At 44.5% G+C, this 26,338-nt stretch overlaps 2 protein-coding genes across 2 annotated transcripts in view; one reads left to right on the top strand and one right to left on the bottom strand.

Annotated features, from left to right (window-relative positions):
• The window catches only part of LOC143659138 (cytochrome P450 2A13-like), a 131,007-nt gene that overhangs the window by 83,041 nt on the left and 21,628 nt on the right, over positions 1 to 26,338 (top strand). The window lies entirely within an intron of this gene.
• On the bottom strand, positions 981 to 6,991 carry LOC143659136 (cytochrome P450 2A13-like). Its single transcript, XM_077131781.1, has 9 exons — positions 6,774 to 6,991; positions 6,327 to 6,489; positions 5,636 to 5,785; positions 5,272 to 5,432; positions 4,010 to 4,186; positions 2,986 to 3,127; positions 2,382 to 2,569; positions 1,934 to 2,075; positions 981 to 1,385 (listed from the first exon to the last, which is right to left on the bottom strand). The coding sequence occupies exons 1-9, from the start codon at positions 6,951 to 6,953 to the stop codon at positions 1,204 to 1,206; spliced, it is 1,485 nt and encodes a 494-aa protein (XP_076987896.1). The 5' UTR covers positions 6,954 to 6,991; the 3' UTR covers positions 981 to 1,203.

Raw genomic sequence — 26,338 nt, 5'->3', positions numbered from 1 at the left:
AAATAATGTTTGTAGTAATATAGGGCATAACCCTATAGTTTAATCCTCCCTCCCGCCCCGCCCTCTTCAAAGAACAGGAGAAGCTAATTCATTGAACCCAAGCTCAAACCACAGAAAATACAAATTGACAAACATGAAGCATCATAGCCTGTTCTGAAAACTGCAGGGCTCAGGGGACGAGATTTCCCCTCACTTGATCTCAATCACTAATCCACCAAGAGAGGGAAGTGTGGAGGGAGGATCTGTGTACCAGTTGATTCAATAAACAAAGAAATCCAAGCTTGCTTGGTATGGGTGTTCAGGGTGGGCACTGCTCAAAGAGGCCACTTTGAAGGGAACATCCACTGACTTATTTGACTGGCGATTCTATTGATTGGATTGGCAGATGAGTCCAAGATTCCTAGCTTTTTCTGAGCCAGAGCAGAATAGGAGTTCATGCATACACTCAGGACAAAATCCAGGAACACACTTGTGTACACGGATGTGCACACAGACATAGCTTGGTAAGACCTCACGAAAAGTGCTGCCCTGCTCCACCTGCTTCATTCTTGCTCCCTGATTACACACTGAACACAGTGGCCTCAACTGCTGGGTCCACGGGATATGCCCTGGCATCCAAGGTTCAGGGGATGGGCAGGTGAGTATAGAAGGTAAACCAGGGACACGCTAGGGCTCTGGGATGGGCCCTTGGATGGAGCTGTCCAGTTTGTGTCATCACACAATATAAGCTGGTGTTTTTTGGTTTTTACTTGACTAAGCAGTGCCTTGTCAGAATCTGTCCTAAGGACTGTGGCCTAAGTCTAGCCATCCTGCACAGATCTGGGATTAAGTTCTCACTTGTATCATGTGAGACTTTGGATAAAGTCTTAAACTTTCTCTCAACTACAAAATGAGCATGGATCATGTTCCCCATCATCCAGGCTTGTGAGAATTAAGCAGGTGAGCATGCAAAGATTTTAGCATAGAGTGACACAAAGTCCTTGCACGATAAATAATAATATTATTTTTATTGTTATTCACAGTACAGCTGTAAGAGCTCCCTTTTACCCAACGCAGCCCTGCAAGCATCTTCCATGCTTCTTCTTGACCTCTTGCCCACCTGCCTCTCCCTTTGACCCTAACTAGTACTCGTTCTCAACCCACCCCTCCCATTAACCCTGCCCTCTACCCAACCCCACCAGCCCTGCCCTGGCTCCGCCCTCCTCAGTGAGGCAGGAAGCTCATGGTGTAGCTTCTTGGGATGGTGGCAAAGCCCACGTGTTTGGGGGACACATCAATGTCCTGGGGCGACTGCGGCGACTTGAAGCAGAAGTTCTGCATGATGGCAGTGAGGAAAAGAAAGAGCTCCATTCGAGCTAGGCCTTCCCCAAAACAGTACCGCTTTCCTGAAGAGGGAGGTGAGAAGGGCAGAGGTGAGGCACAGTCTTTACTGCTGGTTCTCCTCATTACCCAACCCCAACTTGTCCTCCCAGAAATAATATTGTGACTTGAGAGACTTTCCCGGGAGACTCTAATCTTCTTTTAGCCTCAGTTTCCCAAGGAGGTGAGATAGGGTTAAGACCCACCAGGGTAGAGCAAAGGGAACTTTAGCTGCCTTTTCTCCCCAAATACACCCTTAAATAGGGCAGCTATGCTGTCATTACCCTAGAAATCTGGAGACTTTATTATGTGACCTTGCAGAAATCTCTACTTCATCCAGCCTTCATTGTCCACATCTCTAATATGGGTATGATTAACCCTTTCCTTTTGCCTGGGTGCAGGTACTTGTTGCTTGGCAGTGATGGGGGTTGAAGGGGGGGGCGGTTTAAGGGTAGACTCTATGAGGGATTCCGAGTTGGAGAAAGATACTAGGATTCAGCCCAGAGAGGGGAGCTTGGGTTACGGAGGTCCCTGGTGGTGTGTGGTGCTCTGGCAGCAGACAGCGGTCTCTTACCGATGGAGAAAGGCACAAAGGCATCATTCTTCTTAAACTGCCCCTTCTCATCCAGGAAGTGCTGGGGGTTGAAATCTCTAGGGTTGGAGAAGAACTTGGGGTCTCTCAGCACAGAGCCCAGCATGGGGAATACTTCGGTGCCCTGGTGGGGGAAGGAAGGGGCACCTGGTAAGGTGTAGATGAGAGGGGGAATGAGGGGGCCCAAGGTGAAGAAAACGGAAGTTTGGGGAATATGGTCTCATGTTCTGTGGGACAGGAGGTTTGGGGTCTGTGTCTCTTGAGGCAGGAGACTGAGGGAGACACAGGGATTAAGGGGTCTCGGCGTGGGAAGGCTGAAGGGAGGGGGGTGGTTGGAGGAAGCCTTTGACAGAGGGAGTGAGACCTGGGCTGGCAAGGTTGAGGGGGATATGGAGTTTGGAGGACCCTCTGGGCTGGATGGGGAGAGTACCTTGGGGATGAGGAAGTCCCGAAACTTTGTATCCTTGGTGACCCTGCGGGCCACGCCCATGGGGATCATGTCTCCGAACCTCTGGATCTCGTGGATCACTGCCTCTGTGTAGGGCATCTTCGCCCGGTCCTCGAACTTGGGCTGACGGTTCTTGCCGATCACCCGGTCAATCTCCTTGTGGACCTTGGCTGGGAGAGGAGGGTGCTATGTTCTGGTATTTAGGGGTCTCCTTGTAAGGGTGCCAGTCGAAATATTTAAACTGGTATGGCAAGCAGAGATCAGTCACAATGGGAATCAGCTATACCCAATGCTCAAGCAGTTTCCTGTGAACAGTGTCATGCCAGAACCATAGGTGGGTCGAGGTGTGCCAGGGGCTTGGGGGCAGGTTCAGAGCGGCAGGCAGTGGACACCCAGTGGGCTCAGCACGGGGGCTATTTACCAATCGGTTTGACATTATCAACATCTGACCCGTGCCCATCAGGTGAATGTCACTGTGTCACTGGACATTGGGCCATGTCTGAAGGTCCAGGAATTTGGGGCAGGTGGGGACATCAGCAGGCTCAGAGGCTTTGGGAGGGTCTATGGGCCCCATTTCTAGCCTCACCCTCCACATCCGGGTGCTTCATGAGCAGCAGGAAGCCATAGCGCAGGGTGGTGCTGACGGTCTCGGTGCCCGCAAAGAAGAGGTTCAGCGTGGTCAACACCAGGTTCTTTAAGAAGAACTCCGTGTCGGGGTTCTTCTGCTCCTGCAGGGAGAGGAGACTTCAGGCCAAGCTTCCCCACTCCCGCAGGGGCCTTTGGGGGGTTTCCTTTGGACCCACCTCCCTTAGATCCCTGAATTCTCATTTTGTTCAGACCAGAGGTGGGAAGAGTGGCCCTTGCTGCAGAGGCCTTCTCCGGGCTCCGGGCCTTTGCCCAGCCCATAGGCTGTGCCCTCCTCACACCGTGCCTGTCTCTGTCCTTTAATATCAGCCCTAGTTGTCTTTTCATGGTGGGAATATTCAGAAACAGAGACAGTGAGCGAAAAAGAGGGACAGCAGAGGCAAAAGGGAGGGTCAGAGATAAAGAAAGACAGCTTTCCTCAGACCCAGAATTTTCAGCAACAGCCTATGCTTTTCATAAAGAAATCTTGAAATTTATTATGGAGAATTCCTCTCCCTTGATTCCTTCCCCCCTGAACTTCTGATTCCATAAAGCCTCATCTCCTTTCTTCACAGGAATAAGCCAGGTCAACAATGTCACAGCACAAAACCAGGTCACCTGCTCACACAGGTGTATCTGATAACCAATGCCAAAGGTGGGAGAGCATGGGGTGGCTAAGAGCACCAGCCTGAGAGTCAGAGAGACCAGGGTTTGGGCCTCTGGGCCTCAGTTTTCTCATTTGTAAAATGGGGTTCATCATAAAATCTCCATCATGGACCTGCTGTGAGTGTTATACAAGTGCATACTGCAACTTGCTTAAAATGGCACCTGGCACATGGCAGTGCTAGAGAAGGGCTTGCTATTATGATCTGTTTGCACAAATCCTGCCCATGGGGAGGTAGATAGAGCAGCGATGGTGAATTATAATTGGGATTGTGAGGATTATTATGATAAGGGGCTAATCTGAATTATGATAAGGGGCTAACCTGCTGCATGCGGATGAGGAAGGAATCAATGAAGTCCCGTGGGGAGTTTGGGTCCAGTGTGCGCTGGTTCCTCTCCACCTTCTTGGCTATGAAGTCCTCCAGCCCCTGCAGCTCCTTGAAGGCCTGTTGCTGAGGTCCCGGCAGGTGTTTCATCACCGGGTAGAACATCTCATAGAGCTGGGGGTGGGGGAGAGAGGGAGGGAAGGAAAGGGCAGCTGACCATTGGCAGGATCCAGAGGGTGTGGAACTTGTCTCAGGGCAAAGAAGGCACTGGGTTAAGGACACCTGTCCAGGTGTTTTAGTTTCAGTTGGACAGGAAAATAGATCTAAGTTTTTGAGTAGATTGAGTGAGAAGCCACCTGTCCAAAACTTTAGGTGAGATGGCTCTAGGCCATCCAGGTGTTCAGACATTCAGGTGAGGTTGGGTTGGGAGATACCTGTTGAAGTGCTCAGGTTATTCAGGTGGGACTAGTTTGAGTTGGTCACATCATGGTGGTTAGGAACTCAGATTGGGCTGGATTCCAGACACCTGTCTAGATATTTAGGGGACCTGAATTGGGGATTTCTGCATAGGTGTTCAAGAATAAGGTGGGGGTAGTTTTTGGGGATACCTGTTCAGATGTTCAGCTATTCAGGTGGGCTGCATAGGAGGCACCTTTGTTAGGTGTTTTGAGGGTATGGGGAGGAGACACCTGCTCTGGTGTTTTAGATATTCAGATGGGCTGGGGTGGTGTCTTTAGGTATCAGATGGAGTTTCTTTGGAAAAAACTGGCTCAGGTGTTGAGGTGTCTATGGGTCTTTATTGGGATCCTATACAGGTGTTTAGGTATTTAAGGGGGAGTTATCTAGATATTGTGGTGGAATGGCTTGTGTAGATGACAAAGGATTTCGATGGGCTAGAATGTGCAGCACCAGGTGTTGAGGCATTCAGGAGGTGGGTGGGGGTGGTGACTTGTGGGCTGTTAAGTAATTCAAATGGAATGGATACAAGGCAGGCGCTGGTAGTAGAGATAACTTGGCTTGGAAAAGTCTGCCCAGGTGAGGCACCTGTGCAGGCTCTCTTTTGAGGAGATGCTTCTTGAGAGTGCTCTTGGCAGCTGGGTATGGGGCACCTGTCCTGGGTTCTGGTGCCAATGTTCCGTCCCCAAAAGTGGGGGCTGGTTTTGCGAGGACTCTGTCTTGGCGAGGATGGGGCTTTGGGGCGCCTGTCTCCGAGTGGAGCAAGTTTTAGGGAGCGATAGGGCCGGGCTGGGACCGGTTACCTGCCCCATGGACGTTGCGGTGAACTGGAAGCTTCCCAGCATCATGCGCAGCAATGACAGGAACTCTTTGTCCTCGTAGTCGAAGCGGTCTCCGAAAACGATAGAGCTGATGACGTTGGAGACTGCGCGGCTCAGGAAGAAGGTGGGATCTATGAAGGCGCCTGGGGCAGGGAGGGGGCGGGGAGACACGGGGATTGGGAGGAGAGAGAGTCAACTCTGGCCAGGGTCTGAAGCCAGCCTGAGAATTCAAGGAGGAGGATACGGAGGTGATAAGCCAGCTTCCCGGGATCAGCCCCCAAAGCTGGGATCCCGGAAGGATAATCCATCCCGCGCGCCCCCGGGTCGCCCCCCCACCCCGGCTCACCGCGCGTGTCCCGGAAGGCTTCGAGGAGGAAGCCCGCCTCCTCCTGGATGCGCTCCTCGATGCCGCGCTTGCCGAAGCCGAAATCCCGCAGCGTGGTGATGGAGAAGCGCCGGAGCTGCTTGGCGCGCTCGCCATTGCTGAACGCCACGCCTGAGGGCATAGAGTGAGAGCGCGGAGAGGTCAGGAAGGGGGCGGGTGAGGCCCCGAGGGGAGTTCCCTGAGGATGGCCGGGGCTGAGAAAGGGGGAGAGATAGAGACCGAGAGCTCCAGACAGAAAACTCAGAGCCAGAGCAGTTCAGAAAGAGATAGAGACCAACTGGAAGAATCAGAAGTAGAGGCCCAGAAGTCAGAGGACAGATACACCGACGAATGGGGAGTAGGGGGCCGAATTGGGGCACAGAAACTCTGAGCCAGGTTAGAGACCTACAGAGGGAGAGAGAGGCAAGGAGACCAGATGTGGGGCTGTGTGAGTCTCCTGGGTGAAGGCTGGGGCTGCCTGATGTATCTGGCCAGCCATGCATTCCGCTTAGCCTGGGGCACAACCAGCAAGGAAGGAGGGGGAACCCAGGACAGATTAATAGGTGGTGGGCCCTAAGACTGATACTGTGCTGCCTCAGAAGGTGGGATCTCAGGGTTGTCAATTTGGAGGGCAGTACACAATTTGGAGGGCGTTGGGGGTGGGGGGCCTCACCATAGCCTTTGAAGAGCCAGTCGAAGGTGGCATGCTCCCCTCTCCCGCTGAATTCCTCAGCCTGGTCCACCAGAGCTTCCTTCACAGCCTCCTGTCCGCATAGCACCACGATCCGCCGTGTCCCCATGTGAACCGTGAACACCGGACCGTAGCGCTCTCTGAGCTGATGGGGTGGGTAAGAGAGGTCACAGGGGGCAGCACCTACCTCTGACCTGGCCCTGTGCCCTGACCTCCCATATTCGGTACCATTTTCCCCAGCTAATGACCACTGAGGGGCTGTTCATCCCAAGAGCTGGTCTTTGTTGGGTAAGCCCCTGATATTGAAGCTTCTAAATCTCTCCAGTCCCAGGATTCTGACCTAACTGCTGAAACCCAGGCCCCAAAGCTTTGGTCCAAAGAGGTAGCCCCCTGCCACCGCATCCCACTCTTCTCCCTGCCTCCAGATACCTTCATGAGGGAGTTGTAGATCTGCTCTGTGTTCAGCTGCAGGTAGTTCCCGATGAAGGGCAATGGGGTGGGCCCAGGAGGCAACTTCCCCCAGAACTTCCTCTGCCTCCAGACAGACATCAAGACCATCACGCTCAGGCAGGCCAGCAGAGCCACCAGAAGCAGCCCTGAGGCCAGCATGATGGCAGTGAGAGTGGCAGTCAGATGGTGAGGGCTTGGGTAGTTTGCCTTTATATACTCAGAGAGGAGGGTGTACTTTATAGCTGATTATATAATTGTCTCATTTTACTTCTACCTACCCCCCACATGCTCTCCGCCTAGTCTGGGACACAGCCAGCAAGGAAGGAGAGGAGCCCCAGATCAAATTAATAAGGAGTGGGCCCTAAGACTGAAATTATGCCACCTCAGCAGGTGGGATCTCAGGGTTGTCAGTTTGGAAGGGCAGTAGACAAATTCCAGGACAGAAGATTTTAGTGAATCTGCATAGGAAGGCCTCTGAGTTTTAGATTTCGGGTCTCAGCATGGAAAGGAACCCCAAAATGAGGACTTTGGAGGTCTCAAGAGAGAAATATCTGACGATCTGGATTTGAAGGTATTGGAGTGAGACCAAGGGGAGATTCCAGGAACATGGTGTGGGGATGAGGAAGGACAGGGTCTGTGGATGTGGAGTTCCAGGGTGTGGACGTGTGTGGAGAGCACAGCAGGATCTTGAACTTGTCCCCTGATGCAGATGCTGAGCTGCCTTTGTCTTGGGCAAAGGGTTATCTTTTGGTGCCCAAACATCCTCATCCAAACTTTATAGAGGGGCCATAGAACCTCCACAGCCCACCCTTGGTTGGGAAACGGTTTGGGTAGGAGACCAGAGTGACATTTCAGTGGAACGTTCCACCGAACTGGAGAACAGTAACTCCTGGTCTCTGTTGGCAGAGGGACTGTCCAGGTCTTGGAAATAGTAATAACCACCACCAGTGGGGGACTGAAATATCCAGAATGTTGTCAAGGATTATATATTCCAAAGAACCCTGCTGCTTCCCTACTGGATCCTTCAGGATCTGCTGGGTTAATTGTATCATTTCTGTGATGACACTAAATGTTTTCCATTTTACATGTGCTTATATGGAGGACAGGAAACAGAGTGCCTAGGGGCATAGTTGTGGGGGTCCTTAAACCAGGGCCTTGAACCCCTGTCTCTATCACTGTGCATTCCTGGTTCTACCTTTTCTGGGTCTTGGTTTCCCTACCTGTGGAAAGGGAGCATTTGGGAAGAGAAGGTCAGAGTTGAAGGTATGATAAGTCCTCTCTAGGGGCCATTCCTGGTTAGACATTGGCGACTCTTAGCAATCAGAGAGACCATAGCAGGGAGATTTGGATAACCTCCAGTGCTGGGATAGAGGTGGGCCCTGGGATGCTGAGAGTGAATGGGTGGCCCTGCTGCCCTGTCTTCATTGGAATTCTTCCTTAGTGAGAAGGACAGCTACCCTTGGTTGAGTACTTGTATGCAGGAAGAGTCAGTCTGTGTTGAACCCTTATGAGAGTTGGGCTAGTTCATCATCATCATCACTGCACAGATGAGATGAATGCCTCTTAAAGGCCTGAGTTAGGGAGCTGGGATTTGAACCCCTCCCTTCCTCCCCTTATTGACCAGCCTAGCCCATCCTGGGGGCCACGTGGGGACCAAGTTTTGCCCCAATGGGTGCTGAGTTTGGCACTGGCATTGTACACAGGATTACACTGACAGGTTTTTCCTATTGGCATCAGGAAGCTTGTCTCAGGTAGACGCTGGGATGGAAAACTACTTGGCACTGAGCTTGATACCAGGAGAATATTGATGGAGCCACCTCTGGTGAGCAGAGGGCTCTGCAATTGGGCCTGGGTGGCCATCAGGAGAGCATCAGAGTGGGACGTTAACTCTGAGCTTGGTCCCTGCCATTTCTGATGTGAGACTCAATTGGGTGCTGAGATGAGTCCTATGTGGGCCTTAGTGAGTACTGGGCAGGTTGGGAGGGCCAAACCAGAAATGACATGCGGTGGGCACGTGCTAGGGGCTTCTCACCTCGGGCAGTGGATATGGGTGAGGTTTTCACTCTCAGCACTGGCATCTTGTTCAGAGAGTCCCAGGCTGCTGGGCTGGGAGCCTGTGGGGAGGGCCAAAAGGCAGAAAAGAAAGCAGAGATGGGGAAGTTGTTGACTTTCTTGGAAGAGGAAGAGGTGGAACTGAGGATTAATCTAGGCTTGGCAGGTATTGATCCCCCTAATCCTGATTACCAGCCTGCACCTGCGTTAGCCCCAGCCTGGGACTCTCCTTTCTCCCAGCTTTTTAAAATTTTTTAATTTTTTTAAAAATCTGGAATGTTTGTTTCTTAACAAGAGTAGCAGCAGGAAGGGCCCTGAGTGTTCAACAGGCTGCCATGTGCTGGGTGGGGGTGGGGTGGGAGCTGAGAGTGGGAAAAGTACCTGGGGACAGAGAGACCAAGCTTGGCCACGTGAAGCTGGAGGGTGGAGTGAGGTCAGTGTCTGAAATCACATTTCAGAGGCAAGGCACGTGCCCATGGATGGTGGCTCGGGGACAGTGTGAGCTAGTAGTGATCCCAGGCAAATCCCTTCTCCTCTCTGGGTCTCAGTTTTCCTTTCTGGAGGGACAACTCGGCAGGCAGGGGCAAAGTTAAGATGTGGATAGGAGTCCTAGCCCTATTCTTTCCTTGTGTGACCTTGACAGGTGACTACTTCTCTAAGCCTGATAGGGCCAATGATAGCACCTACCTCTCAGGCTTTTTGGAAGAGGCGTAAAAATTAAAAGAAAAAGAGACACCAGAATGAGTCTCCCCCACAGAGGCCACATTCCTCCAAAGAGATGCCACCATGGATAAGAAAGGGAGTTAAAGAATTCAGATCAATATTATGTCCAAGACACTGAATTCTGCAAGGCTAGCAGGGCATTCCACAAATCCATTTCTCAGGGATCACAGTCCATGGAAGGCCAGTAGTACCTGAAGGAGGCAAGTCCTTGCAAACCAAACATTGGGTTCAATTGTGGACACGAGTTACCTCTGAAGCCCACTGAAGGAAGGGGTTTGCTCGGACACTACGAGCAAAAAGAAAGATGTTTATGGGGGTAATAATAAGGGGTAATTCCTGCAGATTTAACAATAAACATGTTAGCATTCCATTGGTTGACAACAAGGTACCAGGCAGAAGAACATTATAGGGAGGTTTTAAATACCTATATTTGCGAATCTTGAGAGTCCTCTACATTGACATCAATCATTAGTTTAAGCATAAGTAGATCCACATGTCAGGAGGCCCCTATTGGTGATTACAATATTTTGGGTGACTTCTATTCCCCATGGGTTTAAGATTCCCAACATTGTGTCTGCACAGAACAGCACTAAGGCTTAAGGACCTCATTTCCCCACTTTGTATCGTTTGAGGCATACAAATTATTTTTATCCCCCCTTGTATTAACTAGGGTTCTCTAGAGAAACAATGAGCAAGAAATATCTGTAGATACAAAATTTATAAAAGTGTCTCACATAACCGTGGGAACGTAGATTCCAAAATCCGTAGGGCAGGCTGTGAAACTGGCGACTCCTATGAAGGGTCTGGACAAACTCCACAGGAGAGACTTGCTGGCTGAAGCAGGAAGAGAGACTGTCTCTTCTGAATCCTCCTTAAAAGCCTTCCAGTGATTAGATTAAGCATCACTCATTGCAGAAGACACTCCCTGTTCTAGTTTGCTAGCTACTGGAATGCAACACAGCAGAGACAGATTGGCTTTTAATAAAAGGGGATTTATTTTGTTAGTTCTTCAGAGGAAAGGCAGCTAACTTTCCACTGAGGTTCATTCTTACGTGGGAAGGTACAGGATGGTCTCTGCTGGCCTTCTCTCCAGGCCCCTGGGTTCCAACAGCTTTCCCCGGGGTGACTTCTTTCTGCATCTCCAAAGGCCTGGGCTGAGCTGTGAGTGATGAGATGAGGAATGCCAAGCTGCTTAGGCTGTGCTATGTTGTGCTCTCTCATTTAAGCACCAGCCAATTAAGTCAAACGTCATCCATTGCATCAGGCCCTGCTCCTAGCCGAGTGCAGATGTAATTAGCAACGGAAGAGGTTCACATACCATTGACTCATGTCCACAGCAACAGAACTAGGTGCCTTCACCTGGCCAAGTTGACAACTGAATCTAACTACCACATGTCCACCCCTTGTCAACTTGGCAACTACACACATCACCTTAAACAATATTAAGGTGCAAAAAAAATTCTTTTCTGGCTGTGGACCTGTGAATCTCAAAACAAGTTGTCTGGTGCCAATATGCAAAGGAGGATATTCACAGGATACAGGTTTTCATTTCCATAGGGAGAAATTGGAAGAATACAAATGTAAAACCTGCAGGGCAAACACCATTGGATTTCGAAGTCGGAAACTCATTCATCCTTTGGCTATAGAAAGTGGCAGTCCCACCCTTTCTGAGGGCCTATGCAGTGGCCTCCCTCTTTCCAAATCGACTTCGGGGAACATCGAGGAGACCACATCTTGGCTCCACTCTCTCCAGGCATCAGGGCCACCCCTGGGTTTTCTGCCATTTCTGGGGCACACTCTCAACCCCTCCATGTAGTGGCAGCCAGGCTCTCCCAGTCCCCCAAGGAGCGTGCTACACCTTTTCCAAGGTTGGAGGCTGCACAACTCTCCCACTGAAATGAGAGGGGAGACTCAACCTCGCCCTTCAGGGTGAACTCACCCTCTCCATGTGCATGGGTGGGCCCACGCTCCTGGCCAAGGTTTCTTGGCCTCAGACCCGAGCGTCCATGGTCCTCACTCTGCAAACTCCAATCTCTCCCTTTTGTGTCCTCCTTTGTCAAGATTGGCAGTGGTTCAATTTACACCAACAGTCTCTTCAAGCACTCCAAGACTTCTCCACCATTCTCTTTCATTTCCTCCAAAATCTTCCCCTTAGCCATCCAAAACACCATTCCAACATATATGGTTTTTGCAAACCACAGCAGCACCCCACTCCTGGTACCAAATCTGTTCTGGTTTGCTAGCTGCCAGAATGCAACACACCAGAGATGAATTGGCTTTTAATAAAAGGGGATTTATTTTGCTAGGTCTTCAGAGGAAAGGCAGCTAGCTTTCCACTGAGGTTCTTTCTTATGTGGGAAGGTATAGGATGGTCTCTGCTGGCCTCTCCAGGCCCCTGTGTTCCAATAACTACCTGGGTGACTTCTTTCTGTATCTCCAAAGGCCTGGGCTGAGCTGCGAGTGCTGAGATTAGGTATGCTGAGCTGCTTAGGCTGTGCTACGTTGTGCTCTCTCATTTAAGCACCAGCCAATTAAGTCAAACGTCATTCACTGCAGCAGGCATGCCTCCTAGCTGGCTGCAGATGCAAATCAGCAACAGATGAGGTTCACGTACCATTGGCTCATGGTCACAGCAACAGTACTAAGCATGTTCACCTCACCAAGTTGACAACTGACTCTAACTACCACAACCAGCTTCTGGTTTTGTTGATTTCTCAGTGGTTTTCATGTTCTCAATTTCATTTATTTCTGCTCTAATCTTCATTATTTCTTTCCTTTTGCTTGCTTTGGGGTTAGTTTGCTGTTCTGTCTGTAGTTCTTCCAAGTGGGCAGTTAATTCCTCACTTTTTGCCCTTTCTTGTTTTTTGATATAGGCATTTAGGGCAATAAATCTCCCTCTTAGTGTTGCCTTTGTGGCATCCCATAAATTTTTATATGTTGCATTTTCATTTTCACTTACTTCAAGATATTTTCTGATTTCTCTTGCAATTTCTTCCTTGACCCACTGGTTGTTTAAGAATGTGTTACTGAGCCTCCACGTATTTGTGAATTTTCTGGCACTCTGCCTATTACTGATTTCCAACCCCACTCCTCCATGATCCGAGAAAGTGTTCTGTATAACTTCAATCCTCTTAAATCTATTGAAATTTGCTTTGTGACCCAGCAAATGGTCCACCCTTGAGAATGATCCACAACCACCCGAGAAAAAGGTGTATCCTGCTGCTTGTAGGGTGCAATGTTCCACAAATGTCTGTCAAGTCCATATCATCCACAGTATCACCCAAACCCTCTGTTTCTTCATTGATCCTCCACCCAGATGTCCTGCCCATCGACAAGAGTGGGGAACCAAAGTCTCCACCTCTTATGGTAGATGTGTCTATCTCTCTCTTCAGTGTTTGCCACATGTACCCTGGAGCACCCTGGCCCGGTGCACAAACATTTATGACTGTTATGTCCTCTTGCTGAACTGCCCTTTCATTAATCCACAGTTTCCCTGTCTCTTTCAACCGCCCTACATTTAAAGTCGAATTTGTTTGATATTGGTATAGCTACTCCTGCTCTTTTCTGATTGTTATTTGCATGAAGTATCTTTTCCCAACCTTGCACTTTCAACCTATGATTATCTTTGGGTCTAAGATGTGTTTCCTATAGACAGCATATAGATGGGTCCTGTTATTTAATCCATTCTGCTAGTCTCTGTCTTTTGATTGAGGTGTTTAATCCATTAACATTTAGTGTTATGACTGTATGGGTAGTACTTCTAACATTTTGCCTTTTGGATTTTATATGTCATATCTAATTTTTCTTCTTCTTTTTTTTTTTTTTAATTTTTTTCTAATCAAAAAAAAGAAAAGAAATTAACACAACATTTAGAAATCATTCCATTCTACAAATGCACTCAGTAATTCTTAGTATCATCACATAGATGTATGATCATCATTTCTTAGTACATTTGCATCGATTTAGGAAAAGAACTAGCAAAACAGCAGAAAAAAATATAGAATGTTAATATAGAGAAGAGAATTAAAATAATAATACTAATAATATATATATATATATAAAGGAAAAAGAAAAAAAACAAAAACAAAAGATACAAACACACAAACAAACAAACAAAAAACCATATTTCAGGTGCAGCTTCATTCAGTGTTCCAACATAGTTACATTACACTTAGGTATTATTGTGCTGTCCATTTTTGAGTTTTTGTATCTAGTCCTGTTGCACAGTCTGTATCCCTTCAGCTCCAATTACCCATTATCTTACCCTGTTTCTAACTCCTGCTGGTCTCTGTTACCAATGATATATTCCAAGCTGATTCTCATATGTCGGTTCACATCAGTGGGACCTTACAGTATTTGTCCTTTAGTTTTGGGCTAGACTCACTCAGCATAATGTTCTCTAGGTCCATCCATGTTATTACATGCTTCATAAGTTTAGTCTGTCTTAAAGCTGCATAATTTTCCATCGTAGGTATACGCCACAGTTTGTTTAGCCACTCGTCTGTTGATGAACATTTTGGCTGTTTCCATCTCTTTGCAGTTGTAGATAATGCTGCTATAAACACTGGTGTGCAAATGTCCGTCTGTGTCTTTGCCCTTAAGTCCCTTGAGTAGATACCTAGCAGTGGTATTGCTGGGTCGTAATCCATTCTGCCATTCTATGTCTTTTGATTGGGAAATTCAGTCCATTAACTTTTAGTATTATTACTGTTTGGATAATATTTTCCTCTACCATTTTGGCTTTTGTATTATATATATCATATCTGATTTTCCTTCTTTCTACACTTTACTCCATACCTCTCTCTTCTGTCTTTTCGTATCTGACTCTAGTGCTCCCTTTAGTATTTCTTGCAGAGCTGGTCTCTTGGTCACAAATTCTCTCAGTGACTTTTTGCCTGAGAATGTTTTAATTTCTCCCTCATTTTTGAAGGACAATTTTGCTGGATATAGGAGTCTTGGTTGGCAGTTTTTCTCTTTTAGTAATTTAAATATATCATCCCACTGTCTTCTAGCTTCTATGGTTTCTGCTGAGAAATCTACACATAGTCTTATTGGGTTTCCCTTGTATGTGACAGATTGTTTATCTCTTGCTGCTTTCAAGATCCTCTCTTTCTCTTTGACCTCTGACATTCTAACTAGTAAGTGTCTTGGAGAACGCCTATTTGGGTCTATTCTCTTTGGGGTGCGCTGCACTTCTTGGATCTGTAAATTTAGGTCTTTCATAAGAGTTGGGAAATTTTCAGTGATAATTTCTTCCATTAGTTTTTCTCCTCCTTTTCCCTTCTCTTCTCCTTCTGGGACACCCACAACACGTATATTTGTGCGCTTCATATTGTCATTCAGTTCCCTGATCCCCTGCTCAAGTTTTTCCATTCTTTTCCCTATAGTTTCTGTTTCTTTTTGGAATTCAGATGTTCCATCCTCCAGTTCACTAATTGTAGCTTCTGTCTCTTTAGATCTACCATTGTAGGTATCCATTGTTCTTTCCATTTTTTCTTCTTTGTCCTTCACTCCCATAAGTTCTGTGATTTGTTTTTTCAGATTTTCTATTTCTTCTTTTTGTTCAGCCCATGTCTTCTTCATGTCCTCCCTCAATTTATTGATTTGGTTTTTGAAGAATTTTTCCATTTCTGTTCGTATATTCAGCATTAGTTGTCTCAGCTCCTGTATCTCATTTGAACTATTGGTTTGTTCCTTTGACTGGGCCATATCTTCAATTTTCCGAGCGTCATCCATTATTTTCTGCTGGTGTCTGGGCATTTGATCAGATTTCCCTGGGTGTGGGACCCAGCTGGTTGAGAGCTTTTTCTGTGAAATCTCTGGGCTCTGTTTTTCTTTTCCTGCCCAGTAGGTGGCGCTCGTGGCGCTCGTCTGTCTGCACGGCAGTCGGCCCGGGAAACCGCGCGTGGAGGTGGGGGTCGCTGGCCGCCGCGGCTTGGGAGAGTGCCGGTCCTAATTGCCCAGCTGGCCCGAAACGCCAAGCGTGACGGGAGGGCCCCGCTATCCAACGTTCCCAGTCAGACCGGGGAGCCACGTGCGTGGAGGGGACCCCAGTCGCCAGCCGCCCCGGCCGGGAAAATGTGCGCCCCTCGGGTATCTCACCGTAGAGGATTCTCCCTGCCCGTTCAGTCGTTCCAGAATAGGGTACGCTGTCTTTTTGGTCTCTGTCGTGACTCCGGGAGCTGTTTCGTATTGTTTCTGTTTCTTTAGTTGCTTTTCTGGAGGAGGAACTAAGACCCGCGCATCTTACTAAGCTGCCATCTTCTCCGGAAAGTCAATTTTTCTTCTTTTTACCTTTACTGATAGTCTTCCTTTCTACACTCTTCTCCACACCTCTCTCTTCTGTCTTTTTATATCTGCCTCTAGTGCTCCCTTTAGTATTTCTTGCAGAGCTGGTTTCTGGGTCACAAATTCTCTCAGTGGTTTTTTTTGTTTGAAAATGTTTTAATTTCTCCCTCATTTTTGAATGACAATTTTGTGGATATAGAATTCTTGCTTGGCACTTTTTCTCTTTTAGTAAGTTAAATATATCATCCCACTGTCTTCTTGCCTCCATGGTTTCTACTGAGAAATGTACGCATAGTCTTATTGGGCTTCCCTTGTATGTGATGTATTGCTTTTCTCTTGCTGCTTTCAAGATTCTCTCTTTCTCTTTGACCTCTGACATTCTGATTAGTAAGTGTCTTGGAGTACGTGTACTTGAATCTATTCTCTTTGGGGTATGCTGCACTTCTTGGATCTGTGATTTTAAGTCTTTCATACGCATTGGGAAATTTTCAGTGATGATTTCCTCCATTAATTTTTCTCCTCCTTTCCCCTTCTCTTCTCCTTCTGGGACACCCACAACACGTATATTTGTGGCTTCATATTGTCATTCAGTTTCCTGAGTCCCTGCTCATATTTTCCCGTTTTTTTCCCATATATTTTCTTTTGTTTGTTGGATTTCAGATATACCTTCCTCCAGTTTCCTAATCCTATCTTCTGTCTCTCAAAATGTACTATTGTAGGTTTCCATTGTTTTTTTCATCTTTTCTACTGTGCCTTTCATTTCCACTAGTTGTGATTTGTTTTTTTAGACTTTTGAGTTTTCTTTTTGTTCATCCTTGCCTTCTTTAATCCTCCCTCAATTCATTGATTGCATTTTTGATGAGGTTTTCTATGTCTGTTCATACATTCTGAACCAATTGTTTCAACTCCTGTATCTCATTTGAATTGTTGGTTTGTTCCTTAGACTGGGTCATATCTCCAATTTTCCTAGTGTGATTTGTTATGTTGCTGGTGTCTAGGCATTTAATTACCTTAATTAGTTTATTCTGGAGATTGTCTTCACTTCTTTTACATAGGGTTTCTTGCTGGATGAATTTGTTGTCTACCTGTTCTCTGATATTCAGTTCAGCTTTTTCTGGACATCTAGCTTAGGTTTTGTTTAACAGAGGAGAATTTTTCAGTTTTTGTTTTCTTATTTCTCACCCTGCCTGTATGGTGCCTCCCCCTGACCATGCTTAGGAGGGTCTACTTAGGTATTATAGACCCCAGCCAGATTTTCCCAGAACAAACTGGCCTCCTATCAGGAGGAATGAGTCACCTGAATCAGTTTACCCTGAGGGTGAGACCAAGCAGGTTGAAAGACGTTCCTGCAAAGTCTCTGAACTCTGTTTTTCTTGTCTTTCCCAATATGTGGTGCTTGTTGGCCTGCAGGTCCCACCAGCATAAGATGATGCAGTACTTTTAACTTTGCAGACTCTCCCTGCTGGGGGCATGGTGGAGACAGAGGAGAGGTTGTAGGCTGGTTTTAATGGCTTCAAATTACCAAGCGCTGGTGTCTGAGTTCCTTACGGGAGGGATTCCACCTGAATTGGGCTTTACCCCTACCCTGGGGAAGGCACAGTCTCCAGATAAGTGCTCCAACTAGTTTTTTCTGCCTTTGTCTGGGGCAGTTGCAGCCTAAGAAGTCCTGCCTCTATATCCGATGGCAGGCAAGCCTTTGTAGAAATACAGCCACAAAAACCTCTGTTTTTTTTTTCTTTTTCCATAAGCCCTGCCCCCTTGGTGCTGGGGCAAAAATAAGTGACCTCTGCTTTGACCAGGTTCACCTGAGCTGGGGGCCTATTTTTAGTTGTCAGAATTGTTAACTAATTCCACAATTGGCGTTTAGTTGGGTTCAGCCCCTGCTGCTGGTAAAGTCTCTTTCCTTTCCCCTCTGGGAAGCAGCCTGTGGGAGAGGGGCACTGGCCGCCATAGCTTGGGGAACTCATGGTTCTGGGGGTCTCGCAGCCAGTCCAGCTGGCCCAGACTGGGGTACGCTGTGTGTCTGGTCACTTATGTGCCCCCAGGAACTATTCTGTACTATTTCTGGTTTTTTAGTAGCTGTTCTGGAGGATGAACTAAATCGCACATGTTGCTAAGCTGCCATTTTGCGAGGAGCTCCTCTCCACTACATCTTGACTAATGAGGTGATAGCTATTTAATGCGTAAAAATAACCTCCATGAGAACCTCTCAACTCTGTTTGGAATCTCTCACCCATTGACACTTTATTATCTCTCATTTCTCTCTTCCTGCTTTTGGTCGAGAAAATTTTCTCAATATCGTGATGCTGAGTCTCAGCTCAGTCCAGGATTTCTGTCCCAGATTGCCAGGAAGGTCCACACCCCTGGGAGTCATGTCCCACATAGACAGGGGGAGGGTGGTGAGTTTGCTTTTTGTGTTGGCTAGAGAGAGGAGCCACATCTGAGAAAAAAAAGAGGTTCTCTTCAGGGTGACTCTTAGGCCTAATTTGAAGTAGGCTTGACCTATCCTTTGTGGGGTTAAGTTTCATATGAACCACCCCCAAAATTGGGGGCTCAGCCTATAGCTTTGATTGTTCACACTGCTTGTGAGAATATCAAGAATTCAACTTGGGAAAGTTGAATTTTCCCCCATCTCATCATTCCCTGAAGGGGACTTTGCAAATACTTTTTTATTCATTGTTCAAATCACTCGGGGGTTTATTGGGGCAGCACTCTGGACAAATCCACAAAATCTCATGTCCTACTCAAGGTTCCATGTACTTATGGTGTTCAGTTAAGCTGTCTACATAAGTTATATTAGGAAATGCACTAGTCAAAATGTAAATTTTGTACCAAATATTTTTTGCTTTAGTCTCACACATAAGTTAAACTTTTAAAGTATTAATTACCATCTATTTTTGGCACCCTGCAGTAATGACATTCCTTTGTTTTTCCTCATGCAAAAACATTTTTTTAATTTGTACATTTAGTCAGTATCATTACACACTCTAGGCATCCCTAATTATGCCACCTCAGTCTTTATCATCTATCTTTCTTTCTGATTTCATTGTTGCCCCGAGCCCTCCTCCATCAAGCTGAAACATTCAGCTTCATTCAGTGTTTTAACATAATTGTATTGCAGTTAGGTAGTATTGTGCTGTCCATTTCTGAGTTTTTACATTCAGTCCTGTTTCAAAATCTGTATCCCTTCAGCTCCAATTACCCAATATTTTTATTTCTATCTCCTGATGGTCTCTGTTACCAATGAAATTTTCCAACTTTTATTCACTAATGTCAGTTCACATCAGTGAGACCATACAGTATTTGTCCTTTTGTTTCTGGCTAATCTAACTCAGCATAATGTCCTTAAGGTCCATCCATGTTGTTACATACTTCATAACTTTATTCTGTCTTATAGCTGCATAATATTCCATCGTATGTATATATCACAGTGTGTTTAGCCTCTCGTCTGTTGATGGACATTTTGGCTGTTTCCATCTCTTCGTGATTGTAAATAATGCTGCTATAAACATTGGTGTGCAAATGTCCATTCGTGTCCTTGTCCTCATGTCCTCTGAGTAGATACCTAGCAATGGTATCTACCGGGTCATATGGCAATTCTACAGTTAGCTTTTTGAGGAACCGCCAAACTGCCTTCCACGGTGGTTGCACCATTTGAAATTCCCACCAACAGTGAATAAGTGTGCCTCTTTCTCCATATCCTCTCCAGTACTTGTCATTTTCTGTTTTATTGATAATGGCCATTCTGGTGGGTGTGATATGATATCTCATTGTGGTTTTGATTTGCATTTCTCTAATAGCCAGGGAAGTGGAGCATGTGTCTTTTGGCCATTTGTATTTCCTCTTCTGAGAAGTGTCTGTTCAAGTCTTTTGCCCATTTTTTAAATTGTGTTGTCTGTCTTTTTGTTGCTGAATTGAACATTCTCTATAAATTCTGGATCCTAGCCCTTTATATGATATATCATTTCCAAAAATTGTTTCCCATTGTGTAGACTGTCTTTTTACTTTCTTCACGAAGTTTTTTGATGTGAAAAAGTGTTTAATTTTGAGGAGTTCCCATTTCTTTCTTTCTTTCTTCAGTGCTCTTGCTTTGGGTGTAAGGTCTATAAAACCGCCTCCAAGTATAAGATTTATAAGATATTTCCCTACATTTTCTTCTAACAGTTTTATGGTCTTCGATCTATTGTTTTGGTCTTTGATCCATTTTCAGTTAATTTTTGTATAGGGTGTGAGATATGGGTCCTCGTTCATTCTTTAGCATTTGGATATCCAGTTCTCTAGGCACCATTTACTGAAGAGACTGTTCTGTCCCAGGTGAGTTGGCTTGACTGCCTTATCAAAAATCAATTGTCCATAGATGAGAGGGTCTATATGTGAACACTCTATTCAATTCCATTGGTCAATATATCAGTGTTTATGCCAGTACCATGCTGTTTTGACCACTGCAGCTTCATAATATGCCTTAAAGTCAGGTAGCGTGAAACCTTCAACTTCGTTCTTTTCTCAGGGTACTTTTAGCTATTGGGGCATCCTGCCCTTCCAGATAAATTTGGTTGTTTTTTTTTTTTTTCTATTTCTGAAAATAAGTTTTGGGGATTTTAATTGGTATTGCATTGGATCTGTAAATCAATTTAGGTAGAATTAACATCTGAACTATATTTAGTTTTCCAATCCATGAACACAGTATGTCCTTCCATCTCTTTAGGTCTTCTGTGATTTTTTTTAACAATTTCCTGTAGCTTTCTTTGTATAGGTCTTTCATCTCTTTAGTTACATTTATTCCTAAATATTTTATTCTTTTGGTTGCAATTGTAAATGGAATTGTTTTCTTGATTTCCCATTCAGATTGTTCATTACTTGTGTACATAAACACTACAGATTTTTGAGTGTTGATCTTGTAACCTGCCACTTTGCTGTACTCATTTATTAGCTCTAGTAATTTTGCTGTGGATTTTTTGGGGTTTTCGACATATAGTATCTTATCATCTGCAAGCAATGAGAGTTTTACTTCTTCCTTTCCAATTTTGATGCCTTGTATTTCTTCTTGTCTAAGTGCTGTGGCTAGAACTTCCAACACAGTGTTGAATGACAGTGGTGATAGTGGACATTCTTGTCTTGTTCCTGATCTTAGGGGGAAAGTTTTCAGTTTTTCCCCATTGAGGATGACATTAGCTGTGGGTTTTTCATATATTCCCTTTATCATTTTAATGAAGTTCCCTTCTATTCCTATCCTCTGAAGTGTTTTCAACAGGAATGGATGTTGAATTTTGTCAAATGTCTTTTCTGCATCAATCGAGATGGTCATGTGGTTTTTCTGCTTTGATTTGTTGACATGGTGTATAACATTAATTGATTTTCTTATGCTGAAGCATCCTTGCATACTTGGGATGAATCCTACTTGGTCATGATGTATAATTCTTTTAATGTATTGCTGGATTCAATTTGTTACAATTTTGGTGAGGATTTTTGCGTTTATATTCATTAGAGAGATTGGTCTGTAGTTTTCTTTTTTGTAATATCTTTGTCTGGCTTTGGTATGAGGGTGATGTTGGCTTTATAGAATGAGCTAGGCAGCTTTCCCTCCTCTTCAATTTTTTTGAAGAGTTTGAACAGGATTGGTAGTTAATTCTTTCTGCAATGTTTGGTAGAATTCACATGTGAAGCCATCTGGTCCTAGACTTTTCTTTTGGGGGAGCTTCTTTTTATTTGCATTAAAAATTTTTTTATTTATTAATAAAAAAAATTAACGACAAACAAAAACATTAACATATCTTTCCATTCTACATATATAATCAGTAATTCTTAATATCATCACATAGTTGTATATGCATCGATTTAGAAAAAGAAATATAAAAACAACAGAAAAAGAAATAAAATGATAACAGAAAAAAAGTTTATACATACAATACCCGTTACCCCTTGCTTCCATTTATCACTAGCATTTCACACTAAATTTATTTTAACATTTGTTCATGGGGGAGCTTCTTAATGAGTGATTTAATTTCTTTACTTATGATTGGTTTGTTGAGGTCATCTATTTCTTCTCAAGTCACAGTTGGTTGTTCTAGCCTTTCCAGAAAGTTGTCCATTTCATTTACTTTGTCGTGTTTATTAGCATAAAGTTTTTTATAGTATCCTGTCACTACTTCCTTTATTTCTGTGGGGTAACTGGTTATGTCTCCTCTTCCATTTCTGATCTTGTTTATTTGCAACCCCTCTCTTCTTTTCTTTGTCAGTCTTGCTAAGAGTCCACCAATCTTATTGATTATCTCATAGAACCAGGTTCTGGTTTTGTTGATTTTCTCAATTGTTTTCATGTTCTCAATTTCATTTATTTCTGCTCTAATCTTCATTATTTCCTGCCTTTTGCTTGCTTTTGGGTTAGTTTGCTGTTCTTTCTCTAGTTCCTCCAAGTCAGCAGTTAATTCCTCGATTTTTGCCCTTTCTTCTTTTTTTTTTTTACTTTTTTTATTAATTAAAAAAATTAAACAAAACATTAAGATATCATTCCATTCTACATATACAATCAATAATTCTTAATATCATCACATAGTTGCATATTCATCATTTCTTAGTGCATTTGCATCGATTTAGAAAAAGAAATAAAAAGACAACAGAAAAAGAAATAAAATGATAACAGAGAAAAAAAAGATTATACGTACCATACCCCTTACCCCTTGCTTTCATTTACCACTAGCATTTCAAACTGAATTTATTTTAACATTTGTTCCCCCTATTATTTATTTTTATTCCATATGTTCTACTCTTCTGTTGATATAGTAGCTAAAAGGAGCATCAGACACAAGGTTTTCACATTCACAGAGTCTCATTGTGAAAGCTATATCATTGTTCAATCATCATCAAGAAACATGGCTACTGGAACACAGCTCCACATTTTCAGGCAGTTCCCTCCATCCTCTCTGCTGCATCTTGAACAACAAGGTGATATCTACTTAATGCATAAGAATAACCTCCAGGATAACCTCTCGACTCTGTTTGGAATCTCTCAGCCATTGACACTTAGTCTCATTTCACTCTTCCCCCTTTGGTCGAGAAGGTTCTCTCAATCCCTTGATGTTAATTCTCAGCTCATTCTAGGGTTTTTCTCAGTCCCTTGATGCTGAGTCTCAGCTCATTCCAGGATCTCTGTCTCACGTTGCCAGGAAGGTCCACACCCCTGGGAGTCATGTCCCACGCACAGAAGGGGAGGGTGGTGAGACTGCTCGTCATGTTGGCTGGAGAAAGAGGCCACATCTGAGCAACAAAAGAGGCTCTCTTGGGAGTGACTCTTAGGCCTAAATTTTAAGTAGGCTTGACCTATCTGTTGCGGGGTTAAGTTTCATATGAACAAATTCCAAGACTGGGGGCTCTGCCTATAGCTTTGGTTGTCCACACTGCTTGTGAGAATATCAAGAACTCAACTTGGGGATGTTGAATTTCTCCCCATTCTCACCACTTCCCGAAGGGGGCTTTGCAGATACTTTTCCACTCACTGATCAAATCACTCTGGGATTCATCGGGGCATCACTCTGGACAAACCAGCAGAATCTCATGTCCTACCTGAGATTCCAAGTACTTACAGCATTCAATCAAACTATCTACATAAGTTATATTAGGAAATGCACTAGTCAAAATATAAATTTTGTAACTAATAAAAATTTTTTGCTTTAGTCTCACACAGAAGGTGACATTTTAAAATATTAATTATCATCTATTTTCAGCACCCTGCAATAATGACATTCCTTTGTTCTTCCTCATGCAAAAACATTTTTAAAATTTATACATTGTACATTTCACTATTATTATACATGCTAGGCATTCCTAGATTATACCATCTTGATCTTTACCATCTATCTTTCTTTCTGATTTCATTTATGTCCCCAGCCCCCTCCCTCTATCATTCTCACATTCAGCTTCATTCAGTGTTTTAACATAATTACATTACAGTTAGGTAGTATTGTGCTGTCCATTTCTGAGTTTTTATATTCAGTCCTGTTGCACAATCTGTATCCCTTCAGCTCCAGTTACCCAATATTTCACCCTATTTCTATCTCCTGATGGTCTCTGTTACCAAGGAAATATTCCAAGTTTATTCACTAATGTCAGTTCATATCAGTGAGACCATACAGTATTTGTCCTTTTGTTCCTGGCTAATCACACTCAGCATAATGTCCTTAAGGTCCATTCATGTTGTTACATACTTCGTAACTTTATTCTGTCTTACAGCTGCATAATATTCCATCTTATGTAAATGTCACAGATTGTTTAGTCAGCTGTCTGTTGATGGACATTTTGGCTGTTTCCATCTCTTGGTAATTGTTAATAATGCTGCCATAAACATTGATGTGTAAAGTGTCCATTTGTGTCCTTGGCCTCGTGTCCTTTGAGTAGAGACAGCATATAGGTGGGTCCTGTTTTTTAATCCATTCTGCCAGACTATGTCTTTTGATTGGAGAGTTTAATCCATTAACATTCAGTGTTATTACTGCATGGGTAGTACTTTCTTCTATTATTTTGCTTTCTGGATTTTATATGTCATATCTAATTTTCCTTCTTTTTACCTTTACTCATAGTCTTCCTTTCTACACTCTTCTCCACACCTCTCTCTTCTGTCTTCATATCTGTCTCTAGTGTTCCCTTTTGTATTTCTTGCAGAGCTGGTCTCTGGGTCACAAATTCTCTCAGCGATTTTTTTGTCTGAAAATGTTTTAATTTCTCCCTCATTTTTGAAGGACAGTTTTGTTATATATAGAATTCTTGGTTGGCAGTTTTTCTCTTTTAATAATTTAAATATATTATCCCACTGTCTTCTCGCCTCCATGGTTTCTGCTGAGAGATCTGCGCATAGTCTTATTGGGCTTCCCTTGTATGTGATGGATTGCTTTTCTCTTGCTGCTTTCAAGATCCTCTCTTTCTCTTTGACCTCTGACATTCTGATTATTAAATGTCTTGGAGTATGTCTATTTGGATCTATTCTCTTTGGGGTACGCTGCACTTCTTGGATCTGTAATTTTGAGTCTTTCATAAGAGTTGGAAAGTTTTCAGTGATAATTTCCTCCATTAGTTTTTCTCCTCCTTTTCCCTTCTCTTCTCCTTCTGGGACACCCACAACACGTATATTCATGTGCTTCATATTGTCTTTCAATTCCCTGAGTCCTCGCTCATATTTTTCCGTTGTTTTTCCTATAGTTTCTGTTTCTTGTCGGATTTCAGATGTTCCATCCTCCAGTTTTGAAATCCTATGTTCTGTCTCTCGAAATCTGACATTGTAGGTTTCCATTGTTTTTTTCATCTCTTCTACTGTGTCTTTCATTCCCATAAGTTCTGCGATTTATTTTTTCAGACTTTCAGTTTCTTCTTTTTGTTCTTTCCTTGCCTTCTTTATATCCTCCCTCAATTCACTGATTTGGTTTTTGATGAGGTTTTCCATGTCTGTTCGTACATTCTGAATGAATTGTTTCAGCTCCTGTATGTCATTTGAATTGTTGGTTTGTTCCTTTGACTGAGCCATATCTTCAATTTTCCTAGTGTGATTTGTTATTTTTTGCTGGCTTCTAGGCTAATTTAATTACCTTAATTAGTTTTTTCTGGAGGTTGCTTTCACTTCTTTTATCTAGGGTTTTCTTGCTGGATGAATTTGTTGTCTATCTGTTCTTTGACATTCTGTTCAGCTTTATCTGGACCTTTAGCTTAAGTTTTGTTTAACAGAGGAGAATTTTCCAGTTCTTGTTTTCTTGTTTCTTGCCCTGCTTGTGTGGTGCCTTTCACCCCACACATTTAGGAGGGTCTACTTAGATATTATAGACCCCAGCCAGATTTTCCCAGACCAAACTGGCCTCCTATCAGGAGGAAAGAGTCACCTGCGTCGGTTTTCCCTGAGGGTGAGACCCAGCAGGTGGAAAGACTTCCCTGTGAAGTCTCTGGACTCTGTTTTTCTTATCCTGCCCAGTATGTGGTGCTTGTCTGACTGCAGGTCCCACCAGCATAAGATGATGCGGTACCTTTAACTTTGGCAGACTCACCCTGCTGGGGGCATGGTGGAGACAGAGGAGAGGTTGTAGGCTGGTTTTAATGGCTTCAAATTACCAAGCCCTGGTTTCTGAATTCCTTGATGTAGGGATTCCACCTGAGTTGGGCTTCACCCCTCCCCTGGGGAAGGCACAGGCTCCAGACAAGCCCCCAAAAGAGCTCACTTCTGCCTATGTCTCGGGCAGTTGCAGCCTGAAAAGTCCTGCCGCTGTATCCAGAGGCAGTCAAGCCTTTATAGATACACAGCCACAAAAACCTCTGTTTCCTTCTTTTATTCCCCCCTTTTTCTGTCAGTCCTGCCCCCTTGGTGCCGGGGCAAAAATGAGCAACCTCCGCTTTGATCAGGTTCACCTAAGCTGGGGGCTTATTTTTAGTAGTCAGAATTAGTTAATTAGTTCCACAATTGGTGTTTGATTGTGCCCAGTCTCTGCTGCTGGTAAAGTCCTTTCCTT

The sequence above is a fragment of the Tamandua tetradactyla genome, chromosome 16 (genome assembly GCF_023851605.1).
Source record: "Tamandua tetradactyla isolate mTamTet1 chromosome 16, mTamTet1.pri, whole genome shotgun sequence".
Taxonomy (NCBI): Eukaryota; Metazoa; Chordata; class Mammalia; order Pilosa; family Myrmecophagidae; genus Tamandua; species Tamandua tetradactyla.
This window is presented reverse-complemented; position numbering and strand designations above follow the sequence as displayed.